Source organism: Athene noctua, chromosome 19 (assembly GCF_965140245.1).
Source record: "Athene noctua chromosome 19, bAthNoc1.hap1.1, whole genome shotgun sequence".
Taxonomy (NCBI): domain Eukaryota; kingdom Metazoa; phylum Chordata; class Aves; order Strigiformes; family Strigidae; genus Athene; species Athene noctua.
Window position 1 is genome coordinate 721,445 of NC_134055.1, and position 13,620 is coordinate 735,064.

The 13,620-nt window shown below is 61.8% G+C and overlaps 1 protein-coding gene across 4 annotated transcripts in view; it reads right to left on the minus strand.

Moving 5' to 3' along the window:
- RAP1GAP2 (RAP1 GTPase activating protein 2) overlaps window positions 1-13,620 on the minus strand; it is a 71,634-nt gene that overhangs the window by 25,197 nt on the left and 32,817 nt on the right. For 2 of the 4 annotated variants that reach the window (XM_074922494.1, XM_074922493.1), the window contains exons 1-2: window positions 9,668-9,774; window positions 1,553-1,637 (exon numbers count right to left, since the gene is read on the minus strand). In XM_074922494.1, the coding sequence (XP_074778595.1) occupies window positions 1,553-1,637; window positions 9,668-9,774 (192 nt within the window). Of the gene's footprint in view, window positions 1-1,552; window positions 1,638-9,667; window positions 9,775-13,620 lie in introns of those variants that run through there. The other 2 variants (XM_074922492.1, XM_074922491.1) reach the window with 1 other exon arrangement.

Genomic DNA, 13,620 nt, shown 5'->3' on the forward strand with positions numbered 1-13,620 from the left:
ACCCCGGCGCTGGGGGCCACCTCCACACCCGCACAGCCGGGCTCAGCCTGCTCGGCTCGCGGGCTCGTTAAAAGGCAGAATTTCCACTCAAACCGCGTCGAGGGCAAAGGCAGAACCTCTCAGGGCGCAGGTGCTGCTGCAAAGCCTGGGGAGGCGGGAGGGAGCGCGGCGGCAGGACGAGCCCCGGGACGCTGCAGGGCCGCAGCGCTCACGGTCACACAAAGTCCCACCTGTGGCACCTCCCGCACGGCCCCTGCCCGGGGTGCCCGCAGGGGGATCGACCCTCTCCCCCCCTTTCCCACGGTGCCGGCAGGACAAGGCCCCGCTGCCAGCGGGCTCTCCCTGGAGGTGCATCCCCGCTCCTTCCCCTCACTCCAGGCTTCAACACGCCCCCCCCAGGACCCCCCCTCCTCCTCTGCAGCCCGACGAGGTGCCGCAGCTCGTGTCACCAGTGCATGGTGACGGCTCCCGCCCGCTCTGTGCACCCCGGTCACACACAGAACCTTAAATAAGCCAAACCGTCAGAAGCTCCACTAATAAACTCCTCCAACTCAGTACGCTGTTTCCAAGCCCACTTGCTCTTAACAACCATTTAACCAGGTTCTCAGCCACCTCGTAATCCTCACATCCATCTCATCTCCCCCAGCTTAATGAGTAATTGCCGGGTGGCAGCATATTGAGCGCTCTGCCGCAACCCGGGAAGAAGAGCTACAACTGCCTTTGTCTGGAAACTCTGGTCTTGCAGAACCGTCTGCGGTTACTCTGACAGAAGCTACTTTTGGTGAACCCATGTTGCATTTTATCCCGTTTTCTCATTCATTTTTACATCTCAGATTGACTTTTCCTGCTGAACTCGCTCTGAAGCTTTGCCCCAGCGCACCACCCCGGCTCTCTGCATCGCCCAGCTCGGCCCGGGGCTGCACGCTCCCCGCTCGCTTGAGACTGTTTGAGTGAGATCACTGGGAGCTGTGGAGGTGCCCAGTTAAGCCTGGCTCAAGCAGGACCAGCTTCCAGGTCTGACTGGGTTGCTCGTGACCTTCTTCCATTGGGTCTGGGAAAACTGCAGGAAGGGCAGAGCGCAGCGGGGCCGGCCGGGCACGGGCAGGGCGGAGGGGAAGCGCCGTGTCCCGCGACCTGCTGCCCCCGCCATGGCCAACGGCAGCGCCCGAGCGGTGCTGGCAGGAGCGAGCAGCAGTGCCAGCCTGCCGGGGACACGGCGTCTGCCTCGCGCTGGCGCCCAGCGCGGGTTATTAGAAGGAAAACAGCACCGGGATTCTGCGCCCCGCTTGGCACCGCCGCCTGTGATTGCATAACGTGAGCGGCAGCGCCGGATGGGGCCCGCCGGCACGCACGCCCCGCTGCCGCTGACGGCGCCTGAACACGCTGCAGGCTGAACTCCAGAAACCACCTACTGCTGCTGCCTCGGGAACAGCCCAAATCCGTACAGCCGCTGCGTTGGAAGTGCCGCTCCTCACCAGCTCCGGTTTCCAAAACCGGCGCCTCGGCCGGACTGGGCGCCCACGGCCAGGCGCGACGTCGCCCGCACACTCACCTTCATGGTCGGCGGTGCGGTGAGCGGGGGGGACAGCGGCCGCTCCGGGCCGGCCGCATCCGTGCTGTTCAGCAGCTCCTGTTTCCTGAAAAACCAAAGGCAGGCGTGTGTCAGCTTGCCCCGCGCCCCGAGCAAGAGCGCCAGGCGGGAGATAAGGGCTTATCTTCTTTGGCAAAGCTGCGGGCGTGTGGGCTGCCTGGAAAACAGCATCTCGGGTCTGAGCAAAAGCCAAAGGGACAGCATCAGAGGTGATAACGGCCATCTGAGGAGCCCAGGGCGGGCTCGGCCCCTCACTGCCCCCCCAGCGCCCCGACTCCGTCCCCGGAGCCCGGCTGCGGGGCTGGGGTGTGGAAGGTGCTGGAGCAGGGACAGCAGGGCTGAGTTTCCATGACAACCCATCCCCACGGGCTCCCTCCATCTGGCACCCTCCACGCCTGGGCAGGATCTGAGCCCGCACCCGGGGTGCCGTGGATGGCGGAGGAGGGTTCTGGTTCAGTGACACCGGCACAAGACCCAGGGACACCCCGGTGCGGGTCTGGCAGGGGCGGGGGCCCCTCCGCTAGCAGGGCACCCGGCCCAGGCGCTGAATCCGGAGGTAGCAAGAGGCGTCGTGAGGATGTGGGACCCCAGGGAAGGGGGGAGCAGCCCCCAGGCCACAGACCCGCCACAAAAGGCTCCCCCACCCCCACCCCCTAAACCCTGGAAAGGCACAACCTCGGCCCTCCACCGATGATCTGCACAAAACACCCCGTCCCTCTCACACCAACAGCTTCCCAGGCAGACGACCAAGCCGCCACTCGCAGCGGCGCTGCCAGATGCTACTCTGGGAGTCAGAAAATCTGAGATTTAATTTAGTTTCCTCTCGTCCCTGCCAGGTTAGTCCCGCGGAAACCGGGCCAAAATGTCCAACTGTTTATCTCGCAGTAACGAGGTTTGGTTCCCATGGCAGCCCGCCCCGGGATGGCACCGATGCCCGCCAGGGCCCTTCCTGAAACGGGCAGCTCCTGCCAGAGGGTGCACACCCGGACCCCCACAGCGCCTGCCCCCGCCGCCAGCCCCACCACCCCGGGTCCTGCCCCCCGCCCCTGCCCCCCTCGGCTGGGACGCGGCCGGAGCCAGCGGTGCCTGGAGATGCATCCCTGCAGCTGGCAGGGGGGGTCTGGCTGGGGGGGCTGCCAGCCCCTGTGCCCGTAACGTATCGCACGGACGGAGATGGGAGAGGCGGGGAGCGGCAGCGCCGGTGGCCAAGGGATGGAAGGGACGAGCAGGACGAGGATCAATAGCGCTCATTAGTCAACGACCCAGGAACGAGAATTAATGGACTCCGGTTGTAGCCAGGGGAACATCGGCTGGACGTCAGGGGAAATCCAGGGCTGGAGTTCAAGCCCATAAATCCATCCCGGAGGGGTAAACCCAGCCCAGGCGGGGCGCGGGGGATTGGCACGCGGGGACCCAGCTCACAGGCCCCTGGGACCCGCAGGCCAAACCCTCCGGTTCTTGTAATGAATTGCTGATGGCACTTCCCAGAGCCTGGGGCAGCGCAGGCATGTGGGCAGCGGGGCCCGGCCACCGGGATTTATTTCTCCTGGGCTTGGAGGTGCTGCCGGGCTCCTCCCGAGGCGCAGGCAGCTGCAGGCAGGGGGACGGGGGATTCCGGGGCCTCCGGGCTCGATGCAACGGAGGGAAAATCTGCCCCGCGGCTGCGAGGGGCGAAGGCGAAGCAACACCCGTCCCTGCGCCCCCGCAGCTGGAGTCACTGGGGGAAACTCCCAGAGGTTTGTGTCCAAACGTCAACCCCGACAAGGACTGACATTTTACATTACGTTAAACCAACGTACATCTTTTTTTCTTTCTTTTAAATCAGAGCAGGTCAAATTTGCCTTCCACCGTTACACCTCATTTAAGCTCTTCAGCATCTTCCAGTTTTTCAGTGCAAGATCTGAATTAAAACCACATGGGACAGCGTATGGGCGATTGCAGAATTCACGTCCTGCCCATCCGTATTGTTTATCAGGCTCCTTCCCCTTCTCCTCCCCACAAACCCACCATGACTCCGCTGCTGAAAAAATGCCGAAGATGACAGATTTTTCCTGTTTGCTCTTTGACTTTCTAGGACACTAAAGCACAGCCTGATCTGGAGAAAACCACTCATCCTTTGCTCTCCTTGCTTTGAACCCTGAGCTCTGCCTGATTGCACTAATCTGCGCAGTGGCCTCAAAGGCATAGAATGTATCAGACCTTGCAAAGATTAAAGTTACAGGGATGCACACAAATAATTTTATTTGATCTGGGATTTGTAGCAGGTTGCCATAGCATCATATTCTAAGTATTATAAAATCACTCAGACAACTTAACAACGTGTTCCTCTGTCACATGCTGATTGCTTCTTTGGGGCCAAACTGCTGGAACTGCTCCTGCAATGCCGGGGAGAGCAAAACAAACCCATTCACCAGCCACCGCTTGTAATTACCCTCCGTGCACTGGAAATACGTTACGTTAAACGGCAGCCGCGGGCTCCGATGATTCAGCCTGCCGTCAGCTCTGGGGTCAAGGGCCGGCAGCCCCGTTCCCAAACAGATTACCCTCATGGGATGACAAATGAATCATGAGGAAGATGAGCACATCTCGGCCCGTGCGCCGGCGCGCTCGCAGGGAGAAGCAGCCCCCGGGATCTCCCCTGGGGACAGTCCCAGTGCCAGCGGGTGCTCCTGGCCGTGACCCCGTCCCTGCCCGGCGCCAGGGCTACGAGAGGAGCCCGAACTGCAGCAAAGGTCCAGGCGCTGACGCCAGGGCTGGGGGACGCTGAGCTGCTCCCCGTGACACCAGCACCCGTCTCCCACACACAGCAGGGCCCCGGGAACCGGCCCCGGGGAGGTTCAGCCCCCGCGGGGGTTTCGGCTGGCCGGGGATGACGGTGGCCCGCAGCTGTGAGCATCGCTGCCTCCACCGCGCAGCAGGACGGCCGCCCTCGCCCCGCAGGGACCGGGACCCCCGCGGCACCTCCCCAAACGCTCGCGGCTCTTCCACCGAGTCCGGCACCAGGACGGCGCAGTGCAAGAAGAAAACGCAGCTCCTGCCTGAGCAGCCCGACCGCAGACACCGCACGGGGGCAATGAGGGAGAGGGACGAGGACGGGGCGGGGGAGGACAGCAGAAAGGGTGTGATGAGCTGAAGCCTGGGCTTGGCGCGGCACAGCTCCAATGAACGGCCTCTGCGCTCGCTCCCCACGTGCCTCTCCCCGGCACCACGGAGACACGCGGCTCCAGCGCCGGTAATGGAACCAAAGGTTACGGCTGCGCTCGCTCCCCGGGGGCAGCACCCCGTGCCCGGGGGCTTCGCCCGGCCCCGACGCCCGCGAGCCCACCCTGGGCACGGCCCGGGATGGCCGAGAGCCTCCTCCGGAGCCGCACGGCCGCACAGGCAGACACCCACCTTTCCAGAAAGCAGGTTTCTGTAATTTTATTTCTTTGTTTTTCTCATTAGGCAAATTAAGAGAGAAGGAAAAGAAGGAATTAGAATCCTACATACTTAGTAAATCTAATTAAGGAAATACCTTAATGCAGTTATGCAGGCCCAGCCACGGGGTTTCCTAACAGAGACCGTGAGATCAGCGCTGCCACCCCGGCATGGGTCCAACCCCCTCCCAGGGGGAACCCCACTGCCTCCAGCCCCCCCACCGCCAGGGCTGCTCCCCCCGCTTCTCCTGGAGGGGGAGAAAAGGGGGATTTTTCCCCCCATTTTGAGTGCGTGGGCACTGGTGAGTCCTCAACAGAGTGAGGGCAGGTGAAGTTTTTCTCTTGTCCTGAGAGCATCCCTGATCACATCCCAAAGCGCCTACAAATCCTTATCCTGATCTGGTAAACCCCACCAACGTACGGAAATTCTGATTAGAATGTCCCGTTCAGCACAGGGCCAGGGCTGACGCACCCCCAGAGCCCCCAGAGCTTTCCCGGCCCAACCCCTGCCTCCAGGCACACGCTTCCCTCCCGCTTTCTCAGCCTAAAGCCTAATGAATAACATCTAATGCATCCCACCTCCTTGTTTCGTTCGTCTGAATTACCAGACAGGCTCTAAATTGAGACGGCACATTCATATAACTTCCACGTGGGAAGGGGAGATGTCAACATCTTATCTGACACGGCAAAGTGTTTCACACTAAGCGGTTACCTCCACCTTTTGTTACGCTGTGTAAACCAAACGTGGAGCACTGCAGGTTACCTTTACACCTACGCTTAATTCTGTGGACAAAACCTGGCCCAAGGAGGCGCAAAACTCTTGCAGCAACAAGTTCCGCCTGTCTAGATGCTGTATCCTTGAGAAGGGCAGCAAAGATTATCCTGTAAATTAACAGCCTCTATTTTTGGCCTCATCATTTTTTTGTCCTTGACGGGCATCACCTTGCCAGCTGCTCCCTTTTAGTTTATTTAATATTCAGTGCCCAGAGTTTTAAGTTTTCACAGTGTTTCCGTATTGCTCTTGAAAAAAAACAAAACAAAACAAACAAACAACCAAAAACTTTTTTTTTTTTTTCCAACAGAGACAAGGGCACCTTGCTAAGATTTTACACTTGGAAATTTGCAGTGAGTGCCTGAACGAAGCACCTTACCCTGACTTTGAACAGCTCTCCATCCAATCCCGGGGACTCCAGGCAGGCCAGATCTCGCTGCATCATCACTCATCCCGGGGAGGACGTCTGCAGAGGACACGCGCTGCTGCAGGGCTCCCGCCACAGCCCCAGCCCCGGCTCCCACCCGGGGCACCCAGTGCCACGACGCTGCCGGGGCTATAACGGGCACCGGCAGAGCCCCCGCCACGGAGCAGCTTCCCTGACAAACTGATTTACCCTGTTACGGCCCTACCCTGAAGCGTTACCTTCGTGCAGCGAAGCCTGAGAGTCGGCAAAGCAAAAGCGCAGCATTTTCTGGTCCAGATTTCTTGCAATAAATGATGTATTTGCAAATTGCCAGCCTGCATCTGAGTGCACACGCGGCCCCCCCGGCGCACAGTCCGCACGGGAGGGAACCAAAGCCCTGCTCAGAGCAAGGTGACATTTAACTGCCAGTGAGTTTGGCTTTAATTACTCCTCTGCACTGAGAATGTCGCTGGGAGCGTCCCGCCTCGTGTGGGCCGTGCTGCCTGGGCTGCTCGTGCGGGTCACGGCCGCGCGTCCCCCGTCCTGCTCGGCGCTGGCCCCGGCTCTGCCTGCGCCTCTGCAGACTCCGGCTCCTTCCACCCGGCCAAGGACTCCCCGCCCGGTCTGGCCAGGACAGCTGGGCTCGATATGCAAATAATGGCAGAAAGGGAATTTTATCATTTACAGATTCTGTCATCTGATCTAGCTTGCAGGAGCAGAGCGAACGCGGTGATTTCCCGCAGCATTTGGGTAAATCAGCCAAGGCACTCACTGACTTTTTAAAAACCAGAAGGCTCGTCTGATCCAATTCCTGACAAACACGAGCCAGCGAGCCTTGGGCAGCCGCTTCAGAGCTGATTCAATAATTTGCAAATTGCAGAGAACAGCTCCCAGAAACCAGCGTCTCCGAGCGCCGGCAGAGCCGAGGCCGAAGGGCGAAGGGACACTTGTCCCTGCCTGGGCACCTGCGCCGGGGCGGGGGCAGAGCGGGAGGGGAGAGGCCCGAAACGCGCGGGACGCTGCTCGGGGGAACGTCCCACCGAAACGAGTGGGGATTAAAATTGACTTCAGCAGCCCCGAGATCTCCCTCGGTGGCTCCAGGAGACAGACCACCCGCGAGCAGCCCCGAACCAAACGGCAGCGAGCCAAGACGTCTGCGCCTTCTTCCCCATCGCCTAAACGGCAGCGGGGACCGACCGGCGAACGGGGGCGTGCGCCCACACCGGGGCACCCACCCGCCGGCGAGAGGGTGGCCCCGCAGCATCACCCTGCTTGCACATGGGACATTCAGGAAAAAGCGATTTAGATGAAAATATCCGGTCCCAAATCTTCGCTTTCCGGAGCGGGAGGGGAGCCAGGAGCTGCTCCCCGCCAGTCTGAGCACGTGGGGCCGGCTGGCGGCGCGGGGGGGCGAGGCAAAGCTCACTCTGGCGAGGGGGGGTGGTTGTGCCGCGCTTCGCCGGGGCGCGACCGCAGAAGGGAGACAGGGCCACTGGGGACCCTGCAGCTGCCACCCATCCTGCCAGGCCCGCATATGGCTCCTGTACAGCAAAATTCAATTGCAAGCACAGAACAAAGACCGAATGTAGGAGGGAAAAAAAGAAAATAGGAGCAGGTGGAGGAACAGAGTCCCTTTTGACGATGCCGCTAGCAGTCCCTTCCTTTTCCTGCAGATTATGTCACTTTGATGGCCCTGGCAGCTTGCATAAGACGAAGCAACCACCGTAAAGCACTGTTTGAATTCTTGCAATCGCTCCCAGGAAGGCTCAGTCCACAGCAGACAGGGAAAAACCTCCTCAGGGTCTCGTTCTCCCCTTGAGATCTCCGTGTGACTCTCGCTGTCCTCAGCGAACCCCGCAGCAAAAGCCACACTGAGAGGGTTTATGTTCAACACGATGGTGGGGAAAAAAATTTAAAAAGCCCAGGACTCACACATGACCGGCCAGATTTCTGCAGGAGTTCAGAGCCAGATTTTTTCTCAAGTGTCTTGCTGAGCTCATTCATAGAAATCTGGCACCAAGGGGGAAGACGGCTCCGTGGGAAGAGTCTTGCTCAGGGTGACCGTGAGGCCAGCACGGGACGGCCAGTGTTCCAGGGAGCTTCGGGCCCCCGCAGCACTCACACGCTCTCTACCCACAGCATGTAAAAGAGGGAGAAGAGGCTCCGGATCACGGAGCACTGGGGGGGCACGGGGGGGCCCTGGCCAGCCCCAAGCCACCCAACTCCTCCAAAAGTAGCTGGAGCCCGCAGCCCACGGGCAGAGCTGGGGCAGGGACGGCCCTTGGCTCAACCAAGCCAAGGGGCAACAGCAGGGCCGGGAGTGGCCGAGCCCCCCGGGGCTCCCCAGCGCAGCCCCCGTGCCCCAGCCCGGGGCAGGATGGGGCTCACAGCTGTGGTGGGGCTCGGCTCGGGTGAGCATCCACCTCTGCTCTTCATTCAGGACCTGCGGGTTGGTTTTTTCCAACTGTTCAGCTCTGACGATCTACCTAAAACCCAGCAAAGGAGAAGAAAATCTCCCAAAGCAACAACAGCAACAACGAACTGTACGCAAAGGCCACTGCTGAGTCGTAAAAGCATCACAAGATCCCACTCTCCGGGGCAAAGCACCCATAGCAGCAGCACCGAAAAACGGGGTACGGACCCTGTGACCCGAAACGGTGCGAGGGCGAAGAGCAAAAGCTTCATCCCCTGGCGCCCTGCTCTGATTTCAGGCTCACAGGTTAGAGGGGGCGGGAGGGGGGATACTCGACAATAAAGATGCCAGATAATCCATTCTTCATTCATACGCTTTGGGTACAAAATCACAAATTGAACAAAAAAAAAAAAAAAAACAAAAAAAACCCCAAACGCAACCCCCGTCGCTCTGCAGCAACGCCCGCACGGCTGCCAGCCCGGCCCAGAGCCCGCACGCCGCCCAGGTCCGGGCGCCCATTTCGGACGATTTTTAACAACAAAGTTGCCGGCGCAGCAGAGTCCTGCGGGGGAAACTGCCCGGCCGAGGGCACGGCGGCGCGGGGCAGAGCGGGGCAAAGCTCCGGCGACAACCGCAACCGCCCGTAAGCGCGGGGCCGACGCGGGGCCGAGGTGGCGAGCGGCCCGTGGCCAGGCGTTGCCCGGCGGAGGACGAAGCCCCGGGCGGCGGCGGCGGGGCCCGAGCTGTGGGGCGGCTCCGCGCACCCGGCGAGCCCGGGAGCAGAGCGGTCCCTGCCGGGCTCCCGCGGGGAAGAGACGCGGGGGGGTCACGCCAACTTGGGGAGCTGAGGCGCAGCCCCCGCACGCACACACGGATTGTATGTGTGCGCACAGATATAGACAGACACCCCCGGGAGCTGGTGGCCGCTCGCCCCCGGCTCCGGGCCAGCGCTGCCGCCGCCCCCCGGCCCCCTCCCCGCGCTCGCCCCGCGCTGCCGCCGGCTCGCCCCGACCCCCGCCCCGGCCCCCGCGGCTCCCGAGCGGCGGCGGGGGGGTCCCTCGCGGGTCACCTTTTCTCCTTGCTCTGCCTGCGGGAGCGGTGCAGCAGCCCGATGAGCACCACGGCCGCCCGGATCCCCGCCCGCCGGGACCGCATCCCGCCGCCCGGCCGGGACATCGCCGCCGCCGCCGGCCCAGCCCCGGTACCTGCGGGGAGGGGGGGGGGAGCACACGGGGACCGGGGGGGGGCGGCTCCGCGCCCGCCTCCGCGCCCGCCTCCGCGCCCGCGCCGCCTCCCGGGGCTGCGCGGAGCCGCTCTCGGCGCAGGCGGCGGAGCGGGGATGCGCGCCCCGCGGAACGGCCACCGCTTCTCCTTTCCCCCCTTTTCCCCCCTCCCAGGCTGCCCTCCCCCCTCGACACCCGGCGCACCGAGCGCGAAAACCCCCCCTCGATGCGCAGGTTTTCGGGAAAACGGCTCGCCCCCCCCCCCCCCCCCCCCGGGCTCTTTAAAGGGGTGAAGTTACATTACAGCCCCTTTCGAACCCGAACAGAGAGAAGGATTTTTTTTTTTTTTCCTTGCAAACGTCTTTTTTTTCTGCCTTTCCCAGCCCTTAGCGAGCCTCGCCCGTGCGGGACGGCTCGGAGCTGGGCCAAGCCCGCTGGGGCCAGGGATCAACATCCCCCCCACTGCAGAGCTGGGACCGGCACAAGCCCTGCAGCCTGCCTCTGGCACTGCGGAGCCGGCACACAGCTTGTTCCAGGAAATATATATATATATATATATATTTTTTTTTATTAAGTAAACTGTAAATGATCTACTTCACAACCTCAGCACCTTTCCCTGGAAGTCTTTGTTGCCATGGTGATAAAACACCCGGGTCTCTCTGCCCCCCCCCCCCCTCACCTCCCATCTCACCTTCCTCCTCTGCCAGTTTAATTTTCACAGGAATTAGGCACAGGACTCGCTACAGCATCCCGGGGGGCGGGAGGGGAAGCTCCGGCCCCCAACCCCCGGCACCTGCCCCAAACCCGCCGCGGCCGCGCAGCCAGCCCGGGCCGAGCCCTCGGGATCCTCCGGCGTCGTGAGCCCCAGCCCCGGGAAGCGTCTCCCCGGGGGGGCCGGAACCCGCCTGGCCCTAAAGCCGGGAGAGCACGACCCCGCGGGACCCCCGGCGCGGCTCTTCGGGGAACCGGCGGGTCGGGGGGGGGCAGGCTGGGGGGCACCCACGGGGTGCAGGGCCGGCCACTGCCGCGGCCACCCCACCGCGAGCATCCCACCCAAGTGGCACCCCCCATCTGCTGCAGCTCCTGGGGACAGACGGGGAGAAGCGCACCCCCCCCCCCCCCCCCCGGGGCGGTCAATCATTAACGGCGCGTCGGGCTCTCCCGGCAAAGTCCGCGAGGAAACGTGTTTGCTCGGGAGCGAACGGCTCGCAGGGCCACAGTGCACAACGGGCAGGAGCAGCCGCCTGCGCTGCCTCCCCCTGCCCGCGGCCTCCCCCTGCCCGCTGCCTCCCCCTGCCCATGGCCTCCCCCTGCCCGCTGCCTCCCCCTGCCCCTGCCCGCGGCCTCCCCCTGCCCGCGGCCTCCCCCTGCCCGCTGCCTCCCCCTGCCCATGGCCTCCCCCTGCCCGCTGCCTCCCCCTGCCCCTGCCCGCGGCCTCCCCCTGCCCGCGGCCTCCCCCTGCCCGCTGCCTCCCCCTGCCCGCGGCCTCCCCCTCCCCCTGCCCGCGGCCTCCCCCTGCCCGCCATGCTTAAGGCGATCCACATAACCTTCACTCTGGCCTTTTCTATCTAAATGTTTCAGCACCATCTCTAATTGGATGTATTCTTTAAATTCGACCAAAAAACCCCCGTCATCACTGTAATCTCTTTATGCATTCCACTGTAAGCCAGATAAAAATACACGCAATGTTATTTTTGTCAACATGCCACGTTAATTCACCCCAGAAGAACCTGACAGCAGTTCAGCCGCCACCACACCGTCCATACTGACCTACGCAGCACACGCGCAGCTCTTCCGAGAGTCAAGATCTAAACTTAAATCCAACATCAGTTATTTTCGTATGTCAACAGATCTCAAGGGGTCCCTGGGAAGGCTGAAGCAGCAGCAGGTCTCTCCAGCACAGTAACTCCAGCAAACAAGTGTCGAGGTCCCCACTTGCCCGCAAGGAAAAGCCCAACCCATTCTCAAAACACCCCGAAACGTGTTTCTGCCTCCTCAGCACGACACGGGACGATGCCGAACCGCGTGGGGAAGGTGGGACAACACGAGTGGGTAAGAGGACAGAATTCTGTTAAATCTGGGCGCTACCGTCATCCTCACCGGTGGGGAAAAGCGCTTAACATGCACTGCGAAGCCTTTTAATAAAGTTTTTGTTGGACCAACAGATCTCTTTGTTCTTGCAGAAAATACCTGGCTGCTTCCTCTCAAGCAGAAATCATCAGGCTGAAAAATTTCTCAGGCATAGCAAAAAAAAAAAAAAGAAATTAGAACCCATTTCCATGCCAAATTATACCAATTCTCCAGCACCTCATTAGCTTCCAGTTAATGGAGGGGGAGGGGTTTTAATTTTAAACCTTTTACCTCTTGCATTAAACAGGCAGCTTCAAATTTCATTGAGTCTCTCCCTCTGGAGACATTTTCCACTGTCTCTCTTTCCCTTTTCCAGACGAGTTAAGTATTAATCTCCTCTTGGTTTATGCTGAAGTGGCTTTGTATTGATTTTTAAAGATGTTCAATTCTCTCATATTTGGAAATAGAGAATCACTTTAAGCAGACACACTCAGCCATATTTTCTTCTCCACCCAAATACGGCAAACGAGCCTGCGCTCTAATCAATTTTTCTGGACCCCGTTGCAGCTCATTTGTAATTTCTGGGATGAGGACAGGATAATAAATGGCGGGGGGCTGGCGGGGCAGCGAAGGCTCAGGTGGGCCCGTGCCACGGACCCCCTCCTCTCTCACAGAGACGGGGCTGCGAGGGCAGCGCCAGAGCCCCTTTGCTCCCCCAACCCCACACGAACAAGCTCCCATCTGGTGACGGCAACACCCTCCCGGGAGGCCGGGGATCTCCTGGCGGCTCTGGGTGCTCAGCCACCGGACACAGGGGTGCCGGGGCACCGGGGTCCCTCTGCTGCCGGGGCTGCAAGGGGCCCCTGAAGAAGCTGCCCTGTAGTCCTTATGTTCTGTGGTCTGATGAAAGGCCCCAGGACGGGCTGGGGCAGCGGGCAGGGATGCCCAGGGATGCCCAGGGATGCCCAGGGAGGCACGTGATCAGCCCCTGCCTCCCTCCCCCTGCGCCTGCTGCCCCCCTCCCGTGCCCGGTGGGTCCCCCTCGCAAAGCGACAGCTCTCTGCGCAGGGTGACGGTCTCTGCTTGCCCAAGGAGGGGCAGGAGCTGGGCGGGCCCGGCAGGCTGTGTGGCACGGCAAGCCATGGGCACGGCGAGCCACGGGCTCGGCGCCACACGCTGCTGGGGCAGCCTGACCCGGGAGCAGGGCCAGGTCTTGGCCATGGTGTGAGTCCCCAGTTCAGCCTTTACTCTCCCCAGGAGAGGATCCCACCAGACCGATCCCAGCAAGGGGCAAGTGCTCTGCCCGCGTCCTTGTCGGCTACAGAAAGCCCTCCAGGGCGCGTGTCCCCAGCCCCACGCCTCGTCCCCCAGCTCCGCGGGGCCAGGGTGGCTCTGGGCAACCCCTGGCTCTGGCAGCGATGCCACCGGAGCATCGTCCTCCTGCGGGACACCCTGCTGGGCCAGCGCCCGCCAAAGCTGGTGCCCGCGCAGATGTGCCAAAGGATGTCCCGTACGCCAGAGAGCTGCAGCTTGAGAGGCTCAGACTGGGAATTAGGAAAAGCGAGGAGGTTGGGTTGGAGCTGGCAGAGGTCCCCGGAGGCGCTGCCAGTTCCCCAACCACAGTCGCCCTGGCTCAGCCACTCTGAGACGGAGCCTGGACCAGAGATCACGAGGTCCCTCCCTCCCTCCCTCCCTCCCTCCCTCCCCTCGCCAGCACTTCTGGGCTCCT